Here is a 19307-nt window from a genome sequence, read left to right as displayed (position 1 = left end):
TTTTCTTTTTTAATTTTCCAATTAACTATTCTTATGCTCATTTCGTTTCATTTAATATGCAACGTTTTTACTTGATAAAGTTGCCAAATTAGCAGAAACCATTAACGATCGATCTGTTTCGATTCGATACATCATAATGGCGGAGTACAGTGAAAAATGTACAGAAGATTGTTCCTTTGATTACAGCGAAGATAAACAAAAAGGTGTATGTGTAATTAAAGAAGAGTAAGTAAATATTATTATGTTCATTATAATTATTAGATTTTTACGAGTTATTACAATTTCTTGTGTTTTCACGTTCCTTAACCTTAACACGTGAAAACCGCGTGGTTTGTTGTCATCGTTCATTGTTACACCTTTTAATTTCAAAGTATTGGTAATTGTATCGATATCGTTGCAGGTACATTATTGGAGATCACATAAGACTTCTAAGTGAAGAATGTTTAACAAAAACTGATAAAGAAAAGGTATCCACTAGTACAACTAATTCAGATGAGGATGTATCGCATGAACCACCGTTAAAGAAATTAAAAGGTGATGATAAAAGGGAAAAGCTCAGGGGTCAAAATAAAGCAAGACCACCGCCTTTCAAGGCACAACGCGAACTGAATTTGTGTCCTTGGATAGCGGACCAAGCGGTTGGAGAACCTGAAAAGAAATGTGATAATAAACGATGCACATTCTTGCACGACAAAGTAAAATATCTAAAAATAAAACCAGCTGATATTGGAGATGAGTGTTACCTGTTTAACATCACTGGCAGGTGCCCAAGGGGTGCTGCCTGCAGAATGGGCTCCAAACATTTATTAGAAGATGGTTTAAATATTGTGGATAAAGAAAAGGAAGAGGAATTCAAGAAATTGCCACCTTCTACGAAGAATCAGTTAACAAAACAGCTTCAGATTCAGCTGAGGAAACACAAATACAATTTTTCCAAAGCGGAAAAAGTTGTTAAAGCGAATGAACCATCTAGGAAAAAATTAGAAAATGCCAAACAAATCGAGCAGTCTTCCAAAGTAACCGAACCACAAATTAGAAATGATTCTGTTATCGAATGCAATGATAAGAACTCTGAAAAAGATACTACGGAACAGAAACTAGGGCCAGTCGAAGATTCTGATTTAATAAAATGTAGAAATGTAGAGAAGAAGAAAATAGACTGGAAAGATAAGATACTGTTGAGCCCTTTAACAACAGTCGGTAACTTACCTTTCAGAAGAATCTGTAAAGAATATGGAGCTGATATAACCTGTGGAGAAATGGCTTTAGCGCCCAGAATATTGAAAGGGGCCCATGAAGAGTGGGCGCTTGTAAAAAGGCACGAATCAGAGGATATATTTGGGGTACAGCTTTGTGGTAATAATCCAGGTGTGTTGACCAGATGCGCCCAATTGCTAAACCAACAGATTGACGTTGATTTCATAGACTTGAACCTGGGTTGTCCTATCGATTTAATTTATAGACAAGGAGGAGGCAGTGGGATGCTTAACCGATTAAACGTCCTCGAAACTGTAGTAAAATCAGTGAATCAAATTATGGATATACCTTTAACAATAAAATCTAGGACAGGTGTTTATATAGATAAACCAGTCGCTCATAATTTAATGCCAAAGTTCAGTGAATGGGGAGTATCCATGATTACTGTGAGTAAGTTAATTACTATATTAAATTTACATTCTATGGCTATCATGAAATATATTACAACACTTTAATCATCTATTATCTTTTAATCCAGGTCCATGGACGATCTCGTGAACAAAGGTATACAAAATTAGCTGATTGGGATTATATAGAAAAATGTGCTAAAGCGGCACAACCTGTTCCAGTGTTTGGAAATGGAGATATCCTATCGTTTGATGACTATCAAAGAGTACGGGACACTTACACAAGTGTCTCTGGTATTACTATAGGTCGTGGTGCATTGATAAAGCCATGGATATTCACAGAAATAAAGGAAAGAAAATTGATAGATATATCCAGCAATGAGAGATTTGAAATCTTGAAAAAGTATACCAATTATGGTCTTGAACATTGGGGTTCGGATACTCGGGGGGTTGAAACGACGAGGAGGTTTATGTTGGAATGGATATCTTTCTTGCATAGGTACGTTTATTATATTATAATAAATATCCTTTTCCAAACCGCTTATTTGAAATCAAAACCAAAGAAGATTGAGTTAGTATATTGTATTGTTAAGGGCCTGAACGAAGGGTTTTGCGAAATTTTGATTTTCACCAAAATGACAAGAATTTTACTGAAAAATCTGGTTTTTCAAGTGATAAAAAAAAATTTTTCAACGGAATTAAAAATCCTTCGTTCAGGCCCTTAATAATATAATATACTAACCCAATCTTCTTTGGTTTTGATTTCAAATAAGCGGTTTGGAAGAAAAAGGGCGTTCTACGAGCGTTCATTATTTAACATTTTACTTTAAAAAAAATCTTAAACTTTAAAACATGGTAAATATTTATTAGGAGGGCAAAAAAAAATCTTGAAAATTACCCTTAATAAATAAATTTCTTCAGGTACGTTCCTGTTGGTATTTTGGAAAGACCACCGCAAAGGATCAACGAGAGACCTCCATTTTACCGAGGTCGAGACGAGATGGAAACGCTTATGGCCAGTTCAAACTGTGCTGATTGGATTAAATTATCGTAAGAGCATTTCCATTCCTAATTACATTTAAAACATAATTGTGATTCTTAAAACAAACTTTCCTTTTCAGAGAGTTATTACTCGGAAAAGTGCCTGAAGGATTTCGCTTCTTGCCAAAACATAAGGCGAATTCATGGAAATAATGTATAGTAAATTGTCACGTGAACAGAATACTTTTATATCAGGAACTTCTTTTTTTTTTAAATAAACAAACTATTCGTCAGATGGAATAAATGTTAGAAGGATTATGAAGAATCTTTTGTTTCTTTATTAAGCATTTGAAATCACAGATAAGAAAACCAATCATATACAATTAATAATAATACAGATAATAAATTGAAATGATTTATAATCTGTAGAATTTTAGTGAATTTCACCAATCGGTTGAAAAGTGTTGTAGGTGTCGTTTCATTCTTTAACCCTCTGCGCAACCTTGGTCTCACCTAAGTGGAAATTAGTAATGAACAGTTATATCTCCGAGGACAGATACGGGCCACATGCAATCACAACCGCTGGCTATCTGTTTGGAGAAGGGTTCCCAACACTCTCCGTCCCATCGTCGTCGCATTAACAATAGCCTTCTACTTCTTTGAACGCAATGAAAACTGGGTTCCACACATTTCTGGAAAACACACATTCTGCTTTAGTATGATCAATTTCAACGAGGTTCGTTGCTTTCAAAAAAATTACAATGCTTCTTTATTTCATATGCTCACTAAAATGAGAATAGTTCTTCTAATGAAAGTTTTCATTTCACAGGTGTACTAAAGTAGAAGTGTATCTTCTTTTTCTTGCAAAAGCAAAAGCAGTAATCACGTACACACAACAGACAGAAACAAATTGATCTACCTGCTTCGAAAAATTCACAGGATGTTCAATGTTATCTATCAAAGAATAACTTTTACAATAAATTTCATGATAATGCGGAGGTTGGTACTCGTACTCGGAGTCGTCTAATTGTACTTTTTTGGTAACGGTTTCACAAAGACTACGATATTCCTACGAACAGACATAGAGCAAACGTTAGTTACTCATGCAGCTTTATTTCTTTTTCTCGGATACAGAACTGACCGGTAATAAATTACGATTATTTCTATCGAAAGATTGCTCTTCCTTTCGTACACGTTCCTCGATATAATCTTCTTCAGGTAGATAAGCCATGTCCCGAGCAAGAGGTAGGTGTAGACGATTAATCTCCCGCATCTGCAAGCAACTTCTGTTGCACTTCTTGTAGACATCGTACGAACAGTCTCCCAACACAGCCATCGCGGCGAGCTTTGTCAACAGAAAATAATAATTACAATAAGGTAATCTCATATTAATTTCAGTGTAAATAATGCAATTGGCAAAGGGTTGAATTTATGGTAAACTCGAGTGATCAATAATTGACAATCGTTCCACCGTTTTGTCAGTTATATTATTAAACGACTGATTCACTCTGCTTCCATTCCCACTTGCCAGAGAACCCTCCGCATGCGATTTATGCATTATTAAGTTTGATGGCTCTCTAACACTAAGACCTCCGTGGAAGCTTGAATTTTAACGATGACGCAATACAATACCATAAAACATTATGAAAGACAAAAAAGAATTGTACTTTTACATAACATAATTGATCGGTACAAAAGATGCACTATTTATTAGGTGTACAAATTAATTCGGTGCCGTTTCTTTTTTTAATTTTAAGAAGTTACAGTAACTACAATTATTGGTATCATATTCTCGCGCCATTTTTCAAATTCACAAAAGCGCGGGAAAATGTTCGAATTTAAAACCGAATTAATTTGTCTCGCGCCATTTTTCAAATTCATAGAAGAGCGGGAGAATGTTCGAATTTAAAATATTAACTAAGAAAGTGTAATATTAAAGGTACCGAATTAATTTGTCTTGTGCCATTTTTCAAATTCACAAAAGCGCAGGAAAATATTCGAATTTAAAATAGTAACTAATGAAATGAAGTTACCGAATTAATTTGTTTCGCGCCATTTTTCAAATTCACAAAAGCGCGGGAAAATGTTGGAATTTAAAATAGTAACTAAGAAAGTATAATATTAAAGGTACATCTAATAAATGAATCTTTGCAGTATTTCTATCAAATTAATAATGAATTAATTTCCAGTGTTCCTGTAAAATGACTGATCATCAAGGGAATAAGAATATGAAATTTTCAATTGATGAGAAACAAATGAAACTTCTTAATTATCAAATGAATCCTTCTTAAAACTGTGTCTAAGTTAACTGAAGAATCTTGCGACGGTCAATTGAACAGTGATGTCAGAAATCAGTGTAATGTGTTGATCAATCCCTGAAGACCATAATACCGGCGCGAAAAACAGTACGAACCAGTCAGCAAGGTCGATCATGATTGAGCTGACGTGCTTCGCGTCGCATGATGCAAATTAGTCTTCCCCATGCCGATCTCTATGATTCGCGGTGCCTTCAAACTGCGAATGGAATAATACTCACCTAGCAGAAACGGTGGAAGAATTTGGAAGAACTTGGATTAAAGTTCTTCAAACATTTTAATCACAAAGTTACTAATCAATTATTGCAAATGTAATAATTAAGAATCTTCTATTCTACAATTAAGAATACATTTCTTTTTTTTAATAAAGATTCTCTATAAAAATTATAAATCAAGGTAGATAAAAATTACTGTTCCTTAAGATATTGAAGATAAGAAAAGAGTAATTGTTAAGTAATGAAAATACACTTTCAGGAGAAGAAAAAGGAGGGCCAAGAGAGGAGGTTGGTCTCTGAAACGATATCAACACGTATTCTCCACGCAGTGACACGTCGGTGTGTGGTAAGGTAGTTATCCAATTGACGGTGCCCCCGTCTGACATAGTTCAGTCGACGACGAACTCAGGATGATTCGACTACGTCTCTGGCAGTGGTGACGTTCTCGCAGCCGTACGAATTACCGTTTCATTGTGTGTTCTTCCTCCAACGTTATTGCGAATCGTGAAGGAAAGAATTGTATCGTTTCAACGTTGAAAATCGACATGAAGATTCCTGTATGGTTGACGAGAGACGCGATTGTGCTTTGGGACCAGATCGCTGGTCCGGTAACAATGAACACGGTCAAGGTTCCACGTTACCAGTGATCCGGTTCCTTTTTCTGGGCGTCGATAGACGACCGCAAGGGAGAGGGTTTGTCAACTTCTTTTGGAATAAACGCGTAAGCGTGGAAGAAAGGGGGGGATGAGATGCGAACGCGTCAACGCGATTGATATGGCAACTGATCTGTACGCGAATGGATCCGTGAAGTCAACGTCCGGCAGGTGAGATTAATTGATAAGGAAACTGTGATAAGGTATTGTTCTCGGCTTAACTGGTCATCAGTGGAGGATACAAGATTTTTCTGTATTCTAATTCTTGTAACATGAAATTATGCTTTTTAGGCTGATTGGAGTGAATGGAATTAGCAAAGCAAATTTTACTTGAAATATTTTATAATTCTTGGAACCCCTCTGAGAAGAATGTTTAATTGTGATAAGGTATTCTCGGTACTGTGATCTGGTGTTTCAACTGGTCATCAGTGGAGAATACTAGATTTTTCTGTGTTGTAATTCTAGTAACATGAAATTATGCTTTCTAAATAAGTAAATATGCTTTTTAGGCTGATTGGAGTGAATGGAATTAACAAAGCAAATTTTACTTGAAATATTTAATAATTCTTGGAGCCCCTTTGAGAACAATGTTCAACAAACCAGTTTCACAAGGACGAGATCAATACCTGAATTCCCCCCTTGTTGAGGTACTCTGATTTTGGATGATTCATACCGAATATGTATAAGCGTGATTTCCTCACATTTTTACATAATGAAATGCTTCAATAGCCGCTGCTACTGTCCGAGTTAATAACCAATTGACCCTCGACCGCTCGTGCAAAGGTTTCATTGAGGAATACCGTTGGACAAAAGTTGAACAGTTCAGAACTGAAAATTCTCAATTTCCATACTGTGGAAATATATATTAGCAATTGAACTGTGAAAATTTGTTAGAGAGAAGGAAAATGAAATTTGATGCATTCAGCAGAAAGAAGCAAGTGTAGAAAAAATTATCATTGACATAAGAGGATGTTGAGAGGAAGAAATTCACTGTGATTTAATTTGGTATCATCAAATTGTTTGTTTCTTCGAATACCACTTGACTCGTTCTCGATGCAAAGTCATTTCAATAAATTCATCCGGTCTCTAGGAAATCCATGTTAGTGATGATCTGCTTCTGTTCAAATGAACATATAATCGTCAAGGACACACGACTGTCCCCTTCAGTTTTGTCTTGTAAGTAAATTAGAATTCGCAGTCTTCTGCTATTTTTCAAATGGTAAATTCACATTTTTCTCACTGCACTATTTCTTAGAATCAGCCTCTTCGTCGGTTGTCTTTGTAAATATGCAAAGGACAGAATTCTGACCTCGGTGTGAAATGAAACATGGTGGAATGAATGCTCGTGTGCTGCTGTCAAATAGAGAAAAAAAATAAATTGAACACAAACAGACTCTGTTTGATAACATTGATGTCAATCACCAAGTGTCGTCCTGTCTCATCAGTCTTCAACGGACGTTCTTCGCCGACGGTCGTACTAAATGATTCGTTTTCTGGAGTTTTATAAAACGTATTACCTTCGTTCATATAATTTTTAGATTACCATTGTTCTTTTAATAACAGATTAAATAATTGCAGAAATCAGACCGGTTGGCAGACTGTTCAGAATATGAAATAGTGAACACAGGACAAGGCTTATAAATGGGAACGATTCGCTGAGAAGAGGCTATTAGACTCGTTAGTTTAGGGAATCAATTAGATTGTTCGTTCTAAGTGGCAAGGACGCGCCAAGAATCCCATCAAACGTCTACGTGATGTGTTTACTATTGTTTCAGTACGTTATTTGCTCCACATTGTTAGCCACGAAACAGCGAATGATCGTTCGTCCTTCTAATTATTCTGTTTTTTACATTCTCCAACGCAGAGACCTGTGGTTATCCTTCAATTTTCAAGCCTTTCTGACTCAGCCAATTGAAATTAATCAGTCCTCTATAACTAAGGATTACAAAACTGTAAACTGATTTTATTTGTATTTTCTTATGCGTCTTCTGAAGCCAAGAGACAAACGTTTGTGTTCTTGTTTCTCAATTGAAGTTGCTTTCAAGCATACCATTCATGTAACAGTAGAGGTTCTTCTGGTAAACCTTCTATTTAGGTTAAAAGTTTCATTTCCTGAGCAGAACAGCGACTTTAATTTAAGTTTATAGTCTACCTACGTTCATCTTGCACGATGTTCGCAAATATTTTCTGTCCATTCGTTTTTACACTCAAGTTCATATTAATTTCAATTCGCTTTTAATTCTATGAAGTAAGGAAGTATTATAAATTCTATAAAGTAATTCTATCAAAAGTAAGGAATTTTATTATTTTAGAAAAAAGATTCCATTACAAGATGGAATATTCTTTCTTAAAATAAGGTACATGTGTGTCAATGTAACTAAATGAGGAAGGAATGTACATGAGTTCTTTGTGTTTGAGGAGACAATTAGATCATGCTAGCAGAATATTTTCGCGGAGACGGATTTAAACTTGTTAACAGCCTGCAAATGACGTATATGAAAGTCCAATCAGTATTCATGAGATGGAAATTATTCCTTAAAGTTCTTGAAATACTTTGTTTTGTCAGATTTTTTTCTGTCTTAATTCTCTCTTCCTCTGGATTTATCAGTAACAGTTTATTTATAGTAATTTTTATTGTAAAAGAAGGATTGTTTCTTTAGGGACAAAGAGAAGGTGCAGTTGAAAAGACTCAAGGGTCCATTCGCTATCAGATTATTTTTAGGTAGCAAGATAGGGGCTACCCCTTGATGCTAACTAAAAATAGCCACTAAGGCCAATCCAGCTCCAATTATTCCATTTAGGTATTTAGGTGACAATCGACTGACCGCCAATTTAGAAATATTCCACACGATGACAACCCAGGGACCTCAACCAGTGTTGTGGATGAATACAAATAATATCATAGCAAGACAGAAATATATTTCAATTCAAATTTTAATTGAATAAGCAATAGAAATATTTGCAAATAGTAAATTGTAGGCAATTTTCAAAGTTAGGAATTGCAAAAGCAATGCAACAAATGTTGATTCAAAGACAGTAAAAAAATTGAAAAAGTTTCATTTTAGAAATCATTTTAGTTTATGAGACTCCTACTGTACTGTTTTCCACAGTTCTTGAACAAAGAAAATGAATTATTAAAAATTAAAGAATAGGTGTAAAAATGTAATTTTTATTCTCAATTAAGAATTATATTTAGGAAATCGTAATTAATACGTCCGCTAATGGGTTGGGCATGTGTTTGACGCCTGAAGTAAGGCAACTGTTCTAACATAGATGTTTCTTTGTGCGCAGAATTGCGGGCAGCATGAGGCAACGTAAGACCGGCACGCTTGGCGCCGCGGCGCCTATATCTACGAAGGAGGAACGATTGAAGTTCCAAGACAACAGGTTCTTGACGACATTCGTACTCGGCCGAAATAGGTTAGTCCTAATTTTACCATTTTTAACGTCTCCTTATTTAATTCAAATTTAAATGAGTTTCGATAATCGATCGATAATACTTGTTTGAAAAGTCTCGATTTCGACTCAGCATTCGTTCGATTAGTACCGATAGCATGATCACGTGACTTATTCGATAGTCGTGATTTTATCAGGGCCGGCCATGAGATTTCGGGGGCCCGGGGCGTGCTCCATTGCAATATGGCCTTTGAAAGCATCATTAATAATTGCAATTTTAGATTTAGAAAAATTGCAATATGGCTTTTCAAAGCATTATTAATAATTGCAATTTTAGATCTAGAAAAATTGCAATATGGCCTTTGAAAGTATCATTAATAATTGCAATTTTAGATTTAGAAAAATTGCAATATGGCCTTTCAAAGTATTATTAATAATTGCAATTTTAGATTTAGAATAATTGCAATATGGCCTTTCAGCAGGGCCGGCCCTGAGATTTCGGGGGTCCTAGGGGGGCTCCTTCGCATATATGATAAAAAACAGTAGCTCAAATAAAATTTATAAAATTAACATTAAAGCTTGTATAACTAATTAATATTCAAGTAAAAGTTACTCTTCTTGCATTCTTAGATGCAAAATCGTTTTATGGGGATCCTGGATCTTGGGGGACTCTAGGCTCAGGGCCGGCCCTGGATCTTATTCTCGTTATTGAATACATCGTTTTCTTATTTAAATTCAATTTTAAACAGTTTCCATTGCATCTGTTAATCACGATAATTGTTATCCTATTAAACGTATGCGTAGGATGATAAATTTAGACAAGGAAACGCTAAATTTAAGTGCAATTTACGTTGCAAATTAACACACGCATTTAACATCCTTTTAAACGAGTTATTACGAACCGACACAGGGAACTCACCGAGTCGTACTAATAGTTAAACGGTAAACAACGTAAGTTTTCTTAATGACGTGGTAGTACGTGCATGATAATTAAAAGTGTTCAAAGCTGCTGGCGCGCGGTATAGTTGGAAGGTACATCTGTGTGTACCCGGGCCGTGCAAAAGTTTCGCGATCCAGTTTCCTTATTTCTTGTTTGATAAATTATTTGGTAAGTTGTTTTTAATTTTGATAAAATTTCTTATTACAAAAGTAAAATTTGTTCAGGAAATAACAATAAAGTGTAATTTATTTAAAATTTACTTTCGTTCGTTAATGAATATTTATATATTTTGAAATCTTACCAGACCGAGATAACCTAGTCGATACATCGCAGTCGAATTTTCGATTTTTCTTTATGCTTCGATAGTTGCTTCCGTTTGAAGTCGCGAACCAAATTACTCCACTAACCACCCTCGTTTAACCCTTTTATATCGTATATAGATTCTATTCATCTGGCATTTTGATGTCGAAAGGTCAATAGTACAGATTATAGATATTCGTGTAAATAACGAAAGCCGATATCACGATAGTCGTCTGGTTTGATTGTTAACCGTTTTAATTGAATTCTGTAATCGTACCGTTCGAGATGAGCGTTGATATCGATAAGTCGACAATTCTTTCGACACCATTGCCGGTTGGTTACTTTCCTTTTTCTTTTTGCATTCTTTTTTCCCTGTTCGCTATATTTATTTTTTTCTTTTTCAGCCGATGAAAATGCAGAAATCGTGTCTGTTTGTCTGTCTCTTTCTCTATCCGTTTATTTCTTCGATTTTTTGTCTTCGTTCTTTCTCGTATTTCGTGTCTAAATCCGTCGTCATTGGTATGCCTGTCTGTCTTTCCCGCTCTTTTCTCCGATCTCTTTCTCTTTCTCCTTCTCTCTCTGATTTAATATTCATCTTTCTTTAACGCGCTTCTCGATATACGCTCGAACAACGATGAAAGCACTTCAATTATTAATCGCCGTGAGCGTGTTGACGGAGTTTATGGTGGGACTCGACTTCGACAGACGGACCAGGATTAACCTTAATATCGCGGTCACGTATCGCGTGGTAACTCGTTCTTTCGCCGAAAAAAATCCCATTTCCAACTGTGCGGTAGTCGGCAGCAAATCGCACGCACCAGACTGCGCTACTTATGTCAGATAAATTCTAATCCCCGGATTATTTCTACAAATATATCTGGAAACGTGAGTAAATCTTTGACAGAGATATTCAAGGAAGATTAATGGGGTAGCGTGGGTTTACCTTTATTCGATGTTTTTATTTAATCCTATCCTAACCCACGCGCTTATGTCACGCGATGGAAATCGAGCCGAAGCGACGCTTTTTCAAAATTCCCTCCAATTTCTGATCACCTCGAAACCGCGCGTTCTAGTAAGAAAGTGAAATATTTTTAATTTACTAAAATATATTCTTTATCCATACAACGTGACTGCTAGAAAAATAAGACGGGTGTACTTTCGAAAGCGACAACCCTCCGATTTTTCTTAATTATTATTGATGTATTTAAGTTAGGTTAGGCTATATATTTAATGCCGGTAACGCTTTCGTTTACACATATTTTTATAATTAATTTATTATTATTTCATGAAAGCGTTGCCGGAAAGTGCGGATTATGTGTTCGGAACAGATCGCCAATTATACTGCGCTGTGTCGGTAAGGTAGGGAATGATACCAATGATAATGTAGAAATTACTATTTGTTTATATAACAGCAAAAATAATAGGTTTATGTGAAAAATGCGTCGAATCTTTTTTTTAGAACTTTTTATGAGCTTCATTTTTTGTTTGAAATTTTTTTCTCTAAAATCAATATTTTCGGAGATATTCAGTAAGAACTGTCAAAACTTTGAAGGGGGTTGGGGGGCAAACGAGGCTTTGTCGCAAAAAATCCTTCTAGGGACTTTCTTCTCTAATCAAGGATAAGCTTTGGCAAAAATTTCAGAAAAATTGGAGGGTTGTCGCTTTCGGAATTTTATCCAATAAGACTTTCGAACGTATTAAATTGTTCTAGATTAAAATTTATTGCTCGAGCCGGTCTTTTCTCGAAGAAAGATCAATCAGCTTAATGAATCGGATTGAGGCTCGCGTAGGTTGAGTCGACGTTTTGTCGACGCATTTATTTTGACAGGATTACATGTAATTGAGACTTAGTAAACACATTCGTGACTAAATATGATCCAAATAGTTTCGTTCAACTACTATACAATTTAAAAATCTGAAAGACGTTTCTATTTTATTTCTATTTTGTATTGATCTTACATGAAAAAACCTAATGTGTTTTCATAGAAAAATAGCACCAGACGTCCTGCCTTCTTGTTCGCCGGGAATATTCCGACAGAAGTCCTTTCGCGCTTCGTCACCGCCGAAAAGTGCCAGTGCCGTGACAAAAAACCCAGCCGCAACGAATAATCGCGATCGCGCCTGCGCCGATCTAACCAGTCCACGTGATTTAAAAACATCAAACAGCAGTAGTCGGTCAAAAAGCAGCGGCGTGTTGCTTCTCGCGCGGGGCACCCGGGGTACCAGCAAGCACGCGCGCCTTAGCACGGTACTGGCGAACAAAATGGCGTCCTCGAGCTCTAACACGGTGGTGCAGGGCTGGCCAAACACCAAGGACGACTATGAGCTCAAAGAGGTTATCGGTGAGTAACGTTTCCACCACGCTTTTCTTCTTTCTCTCGATGATGAAAATTTTTTATCGAGCTATTTAGGATGACAATCTATCCCGTGGTATACGTTTACCGGGTCTCAGCGGGGAGCTACTTCTGCCTTCTTTCGTATATCACATAGAGAGTTCTTTGCCTCGGTAATGGAACGTGTTATATAAAACCGTGAATTCACGGGTTAACACATGACACAGAGCTGTCGGATTATTTAGTGATGGTACAGTGACGAGGCTTAATTTGACGCATTGTCCTTATCCATGTTTACGCAACTGTTTCTCTCGCTCTCGTTCTCGACGCTCGCTATCTCGCTTACACTTGCCAAGGCACGTATACCGGTGCTTCATACGTCCTAACCTCGTTAACCTGCTAAAGAAACGGAACTACCGATTATGTTGCGTATATAGATTATGCATCGATATTTTCGGTATACAGTTGTAAATTACTGTTAGATTTGAAGCTTAAAGAATAAATATTATGTAGGTTAAGTTGTATTACCATATTAAACACATCATTTTTATAATAATAAATATTATGCAGGGATTATAGACATTGTTAAGACAATTAAAATAATATATAAGAAATGTATTTTTATTATATTTTAATGTTAACAGATACCTCCTTATACATTTATAAAGACTACTTAGAAAATTTTTTAAATATAAGTGTATTAAAGTAATTTGAAATACGCGCCGATTTTTAGTGACGTACTGACGTAAAACATGTCGCGCGCTATTTAAATAATTCAAAATCAAATTCCTCCTTTAACATTATATCATTCAGTGATTGTTGCTTTAATTGCAGGGGTGGGAGCGACCGCCGTAGTGCACGCGGCATTTTGCATTCCACGGCAGGAAAAATGCGCCATCAAGAGAATAAATTTGGAAAAATGGAACACGAGCATGGATGAACTGCTGGTGAGCACTTTATACTGTTATCAAAAGATAAGTCACAGGAATTGATTCATTACAGAATAAAGTTAATTATATTTCCCCAATAAATGGAAACATTGATAAGATAATAATGATGTATTAGTTATTATAGATGATCGTAATCTCTGTACTTGCTAAAAATAATTTTTCATTTATGAGTCATTCAAATATCACACGTTATATCTTTTTTATTCTCAATAGAAAGAAATACAGGCAATGTCATCCTGCAATCATGAAAATGTCGTCACATATTACACGTCGTTTGTGGTAAAAGAAGAGCTCTGGCTGGTCCTCAGGCTTCTAGAGGGTGGATCCCTCCTGGATATCATCAAACATAAAACAAGAACCACAAACTGTAAACACGGAGTATTCGATGAAGCTACAATAGCTACAGTGTTACGAGAGGTACTCAAAGGTCTTGAGTATTTTCACAGTAACGGACAGATACACAGGTACATCAGTTACAGATAATTTTCCATGCCGAAGGAACAAAGGGATCAACATTTCTATTTATACTAATAACAGAATAATATTAGGGACATCAAAGCAGGGAACATCCTGCTAGGAGAAGATGGCACCGTGCAGATAGCCGATTTCGGTGTCAGCGCTTGGCTTGCAACGGGACGAGATTTAAGCAGACAGAAAGTCAGACACACGTTCGTGGGCACTCCATGCTGGATGGCACCTGAGGTCATGGAGCAGGTGAGAGAGGAAAGTAACATTACAATTTCTTAGCTTGCGTTTTTGTGCCTATATTTGTCTTATGTTTAGTTGAGGTGCATTATTAGCTTTAGAAGATACATAGACATAGAATTTTATGTTTTTCAAAAATGAAACTTTGTGTTAGTTATGCATGTAAATTATACATGGTTACTCTTTTTAATTAACCCTCTATTGCATGAATTTATATGGCTGTTAGCCTACTTAAAAGTAAGTAGTAGTTATTTATTGCATTTTATGGGTACAAACAAAATCCTTATCACATATAATAAACTTACTTTGCATGAAAATCATGAAAACAATTTTTTTAACCATAGAAACACAAATGTATGTGATATTTCTTATACATAACTCTTGCATCTTATTACCTTACACCTTTGCCTATTCTCAGTCCACAGAGGCCAGTGTGCAATGTGATCAGTTTATACATCCAAAGTTCTCTACATTGTTTTATTCATATGTGCAATATTCCCACTTGGAAGCAACATGCTCAGAGCCTTCAGTATTGTCTACTTAACCCATTCACTGCCAAATTTTTTTTTTATATTTTTATTTAATATAATCCTATTGCAAATGATAAAAATATATTCAAATCCCCATTTAGGGATCGTGGTAGCAAATGGGTTAATTTACTATAGAACATTTGAAATTTAAGTTCCCAATTGGGAACGGAATGCAATAGAGGGTTAATATAATAAATAATTATGGTACATACTTTACGTAACAGTTTTATAAGATAAAGCATGTTAACGTTAAAAAGCATGTGTTAATCTTGCTGTTGCCATTTCATCTCAGTGTGTACACCGTAAAATGAATTATGATATGCGTGTAACTTTGCAGGACCATGGTTACGATTTCAAAGCAGACATTTGGTCACTCGGGATCACCGCGATCGAGATGGCCAGCGGAACGGCTCCGTATCATAAATACCCACCGATGAAGGTGCTCATGTTAACCTTGCAAAACGATCCTCCGACCTTGGACACAGCTGCGGACGACAAAGATCAGTACAAAGCGTATGGTAAAACATTCCGGAAAATGATCGTCGATTGCTTGCAGAAGGATCCAACGAAGAGGTGTGTTTCCCTCGAACCTCTTTAATAATTATTTGAACAATAATTTCAATCCTGCTTTAGACCCACAGCGACGGAGCTGTTGAAACATCCATTCTTCAAAAAGGCAAAAGATAAAAAGTATCTTCAACAAACGTTGGTAGCTATTGGGCCTAGTCTTGAAACTCGTGTACAAAAGGTACATTTACCTCATGATGGATTAATTAACCTAGCCGCTATTGCTATGGAATCAGAGTGGAATATCTTGTAGGCCTCGAAAAGACAACCTGGCACGTCGGGTCGCTTGCACAGAACGGTTACAGGGGAGTGGGTTTGGTCGTCGGAGGAAGAGGACAGCGACGCGTCTAGCGCCGACGAAGGCAAGGAGGCTCTACCTGTTAACACGATCGAGAATCCTAGCAGCGAGGAGGAGGAGGAAGAGGTTTATGGGCTGGTTAAATCGGTACCTAGTAAGCTTGTTGTACAGGCTACAGACCAGAACGTTCCTATAAATTTGGTACTAAGATTACGGTGCGTACTATCAACCCTTTAAAATCTTATTTCATAAGAGTCTGTATTTTTGTACTGTATTTTTATTACAGGCGTCCAGAATCACATTTTACCCTTGAAGAGAATTCCATGTATGCATGTCTTCCCTTATCCTTAATCTTCCATATATACAGGGTGTCTCGGAACTCGCGTAACACCTGGAAATGTAGTTGCTGGTGTGATACTGAACAACTTTTTCCTTTGCCAAAATGTTGGTCGAAGCTTCGTTTTTGAGTTATTAACGAAAAACACGGGAGCGTTGGCTCTGAACCGCGCTCGATCGTGAACAAATGTATTGGCACAGCGTGCGACAAGTTACATCGTTTTAAATTCAGAATAATGTGGAATTATTCGTTATTCATTAATAACGAATTTCATTTGTTCACGACCGAGCGCGGTTCAGAGCCATCGCTCCCGCGATTGGCTAGTGTTTTTCTTTAATAACTCAAAAACGAAGCTTGAAGCAACATTTTGGTAAAGGAAAAAGTTGTTCAGAATCACCCCAGCAACCCCCATTTCCAGCTGTTATGGGAGTTACGAGACCCCCTGTGTATATATCAGCTACTAATATTTAATAATTAAAACTGCAGTTTGTAAATGACAAAGGAAACTTAATGAATTTTATAGAAATCAGAAGCGGGAGCTTAACGACATTAGATTTGAGTTTGCTGTCGGGGTAGATTCAGCCGAAGGGATTGCTGCGGAATTAGTCGGTGCTGGTTTAGTGGACGGCAAAGACATTGTCGTGATAGCAGCAAATTTACAAAAATTAATAGACAGTGCCGGTCAATTACGGACAGTAACATTTTCACTGGTATGTTTACAGGAAACAGATTTTTTTTTTTTAATAGAGATATTAATTAAACTTTATGATTTCTTAGAATTCTGGTCATGCAGCTAACGAAGTGCCAGACGATAAGGCGTTAATAGGATTTGCTCAGATCTCCATCACCGATTAAATACTTGCAGCGCATTTGAAAATGCCTGGATACCGTTCTTAAGCATCGTCCAGAGAATGGAAAGTATCAAAAGCTCGTTTGATATTCTCGATGACCGAGAATAATTGAAAAAGGATTTTACTAAATTCATAGCATTACCCTTTGTACCGCAATTTTCTACAGCTTTTGCTACTTTCGCTTCTTGGGAGTTTTAACTAAGTGCAATAAAGTATGCAAAATGCAAGGCGTTAATATACAGGACTCAGTGTGGACTGTTTGAATGCATATTCAGAGCTATGTACTGGCACGAATTTATGGGAATCAGATTATCGAGCCCTTTTGTTATAAAAAAATTTTTGAAAAGTTATCTTATGCGTTTTGTTTTCGATGGAAAACAAAAATGATCAAAAAAGTAATCGACTTGTTTCAAATAATTTAATGTAGCAAAAGGGTTAAGGAATTCTGTCAATTAAATTCAAAACCCATGGTATTGTTAATGGTATTTCACGCATGCCTTTTTTCTGCACAACGTTAGACAAGGCAAGAGAACGGATATTCAAAGCAGAAAGGAACAGTATCACTTATACTGGCTTAAGTTTTCACTCGCTCTAATCATTAATGGCTGTAGTTTCACATATTCAATTTATATCACTCATTATTGCATTAATTTCTATGTAAATATTAGTAATGAAATTTCAGGTTAAGTTTACCAATGCTTTGAAAGACAGAATTTCAAATAACTAAGCAAATGAGTAAAACAACAATTATTGTTCGAAGGTGCTTAAACATCTGACTTAATTATTTGAAATACATTCAAATGGATATTCTTTGTGCGGTTGAGAATTTTTTTAGTTGAAACAATATTTAATTACCGCATCACGTACTAAAAAATGAAAGCAATCTTCTGTACCATATGAAATCGTTTAGCGTATTTTCCTTATGCTTCATGCTACAGGATTGTAGAACATACGAAAGTACTAATGAAACGTGTTTTGTACTTAATTATATAGAATTACGAATAGCGGATTTATTATTTTCTGGCTTCATAGATGCGGATTAGCCAGTCGAAAAACGAAAAAAAAAATATAAAAAAAAAACAAATTGTTCACGTGTCTGAAGGATTTAATAAACGAGCACAGGTATTTTTAGAGATGGTCTATAACCCTTTAAAGTTTTACTTTGAATCAGGTACATGCATTATATATTATGTACAGAATTATTTATGTTCTTTTGACACTTCATTTTGTTCTGATTCTAGCTGGACGGATATAACACCTGAAAAATGTAACATCGTTTTTAGAATAATATTTAAGTGATCAACTTATTATATCGTTACTAGTTTATTATTTTTTATTTGAAAAATTTCAATGCAGATCATATGAGATTCCAATGCGAAATGCATCCTAAGCTCACGTTTAAAACTTGATTACTACATCAGAACAGTTCAACTGTGTTATTAGGAAAGATCAATATGGAGAGCAGAATTAGTCATGTATCATAGAAAAAATGACATATGTATAAATCAGACAGAGTAATCAAATGAAGTTATTTGAATTATTGTGGATATTGATAATGAAAAATGTATGCAAAAATGAAATATTTATTGCTTAAAAGAAAAAAAAATGGGTTTCATGAATAAAACCTAGAATTAATCTTATCAATGAAACTTTTTAATTGATATAGAAAATCCTACATCTATTGTAACAAGTGGTTCATCTTTTTGTTGTATTTCTAGCGTACAGTAGATTTTTATAAATCACATGTGCAAAATAAAAATCCATTTGTATTTAACAAAGTTGTCATCTCTTTGCAAGTAAAAATTCAGTGAAAGGCACACGGTCGAGGTTTTACAGTTCAACGGCTAAAGAATAAACTTTAGTGTATTAGTTACTTTCTAGTAGGCCTATCCGACTCTTTATTGCCCATGTAATGATCAAGAAATCGTAGGTGGCGATACTGTCTAATTGGCCGCAGTGACTACAGATCCATGGGTCGAGTCGAATTGAATTATTTAGCATAATACGTGATATCTGGCGTGAAAAACGTTTAATCATCCAAATTAAGTTTAGTATGTATATCCATATGTAAGTGTAGAATACTATATGTAGATAGTTTCCTATTTATTATTTATTCAAAGAATACATAGTTACATGTATATTAGGTTAGTTTTTTCTATCTTTGATTAAGGGGGGAGTTTCATTTTTTTGGTGAAAAAAATCAATTTTTTTTCTCGTAATCTTGTAGTTTGAAGTCTTGAAAATACTTCTGCAAAGTTTCAAAACTAATTAAATTGTGAAAGTTATAAACCGTAAACCGACTTGGCGCGAATTTTGAAGCGCGCAGCAACTG

The 19307-nt window shown here is 35.7% G+C and overlaps 3 protein-coding genes across 10 annotated transcripts; 2 read left to right on the top strand and 1 right to left on the bottom strand.

Annotated features, from left to right (window-relative positions):
• Positions 1-126: 126 nt before the first annotated feature.
• Positions 127-2910, top strand: LOC114877852 (tRNA-dihydrouridine(47) synthase [NAD(P)(+)]-like). The gene is made up of 5 exons (XM_029190947.2): positions 127-225; positions 401-1643; positions 1736-2103; positions 2526-2654; positions 2726-2910. The coding sequence occupies exons 1-5, from the start codon at positions 137-139 to the stop codon at positions 2796-2798; spliced, it is 1902 nt and encodes a 633-aa protein (XP_029046780.2). The 5' UTR covers positions 127-136; the 3' UTR covers positions 2799-2910.
• An 83-nt stretch (positions 2911-2993) lies between these two features.
• LOC114877857 lies at positions 2994-11521 on the bottom strand. 3 transcript variants are annotated; one of them, XM_029190968.2, is made up of 4 exons: positions 10406-11521; positions 3727-3930; positions 3505-3654; positions 2994-3277 (listed from the first exon to the last, which is right to left on the bottom strand). In XM_029190968.2, the coding sequence occupies exons 1-4, from the start codon at positions 10430-10432 to the stop codon at positions 3110-3112; spliced, it is 549 nt and encodes a 182-aa protein (XP_029046801.1). In that variant the 5' UTR covers positions 10433-11521; the 3' UTR covers positions 2994-3109. The 3 variants fall into 3 exon arrangements, with proteins under 3 accessions (XP_029046801.1, XP_029046803.1, XP_029046802.1); XM_029190970.2 differs by lacking the exon at positions 10406-11521 and adding an exon at positions 6470-6726; XM_029190969.2 differs by lacking the exon at positions 10406-11521 and adding an exon at positions 5122-5166.
• On the top strand, positions 5213-18615 carry LOC114877851 (serine/threonine-protein kinase OSR1-like). 6 transcript variants are annotated; one of them, XM_029190940.2, is made up of 12 exons: positions 5213-5296; positions 5375-5466; positions 9060-9188; positions 12391-12746; positions 13572-13684; positions 13901-14151; positions 14236-14410; positions 15260-15495; positions 15556-15670; positions 15743-16002; positions 16648-16834; positions 16902-18615. In XM_029190940.2, the coding sequence occupies exons 3-12, from the start codon at positions 9073-9075 to the stop codon at positions 16977-16979; spliced, it is 1887 nt and encodes a 628-aa protein (XP_029046773.2). In that variant the 5' UTR covers positions 5213-5296; positions 5375-5466; positions 9060-9072; the 3' UTR covers positions 16980-18615. The 6 variants fall into 6 exon arrangements, with proteins under 6 accessions (XP_029046773.2, XP_046145167.1, XP_029046776.1 ...); XM_029190945.2 differs by lacking the exons at positions 5213-5296; positions 5375-5466 and adding exons at positions 7115-7278; positions 7347-7542; XM_046289211.1 differs by lacking the exons at positions 5213-5296; positions 5375-5466 and adding an exon at positions 5474-5939 and having other exon boundaries at positions 14236-14401.
• Positions 18616-19307: the final 692 nt, after the last annotated feature.

This window comes from Osmia bicornis, chromosome 16, assembly GCF_907164935.1.
Source record: "Osmia bicornis bicornis chromosome 16, iOsmBic2.1, whole genome shotgun sequence".
Taxonomy (NCBI): domain Eukaryota; kingdom Metazoa; phylum Arthropoda; class Insecta; order Hymenoptera; family Megachilidae; genus Osmia; species Osmia bicornis.
This window is presented reverse-complemented; position numbering and strand designations above follow the sequence as displayed.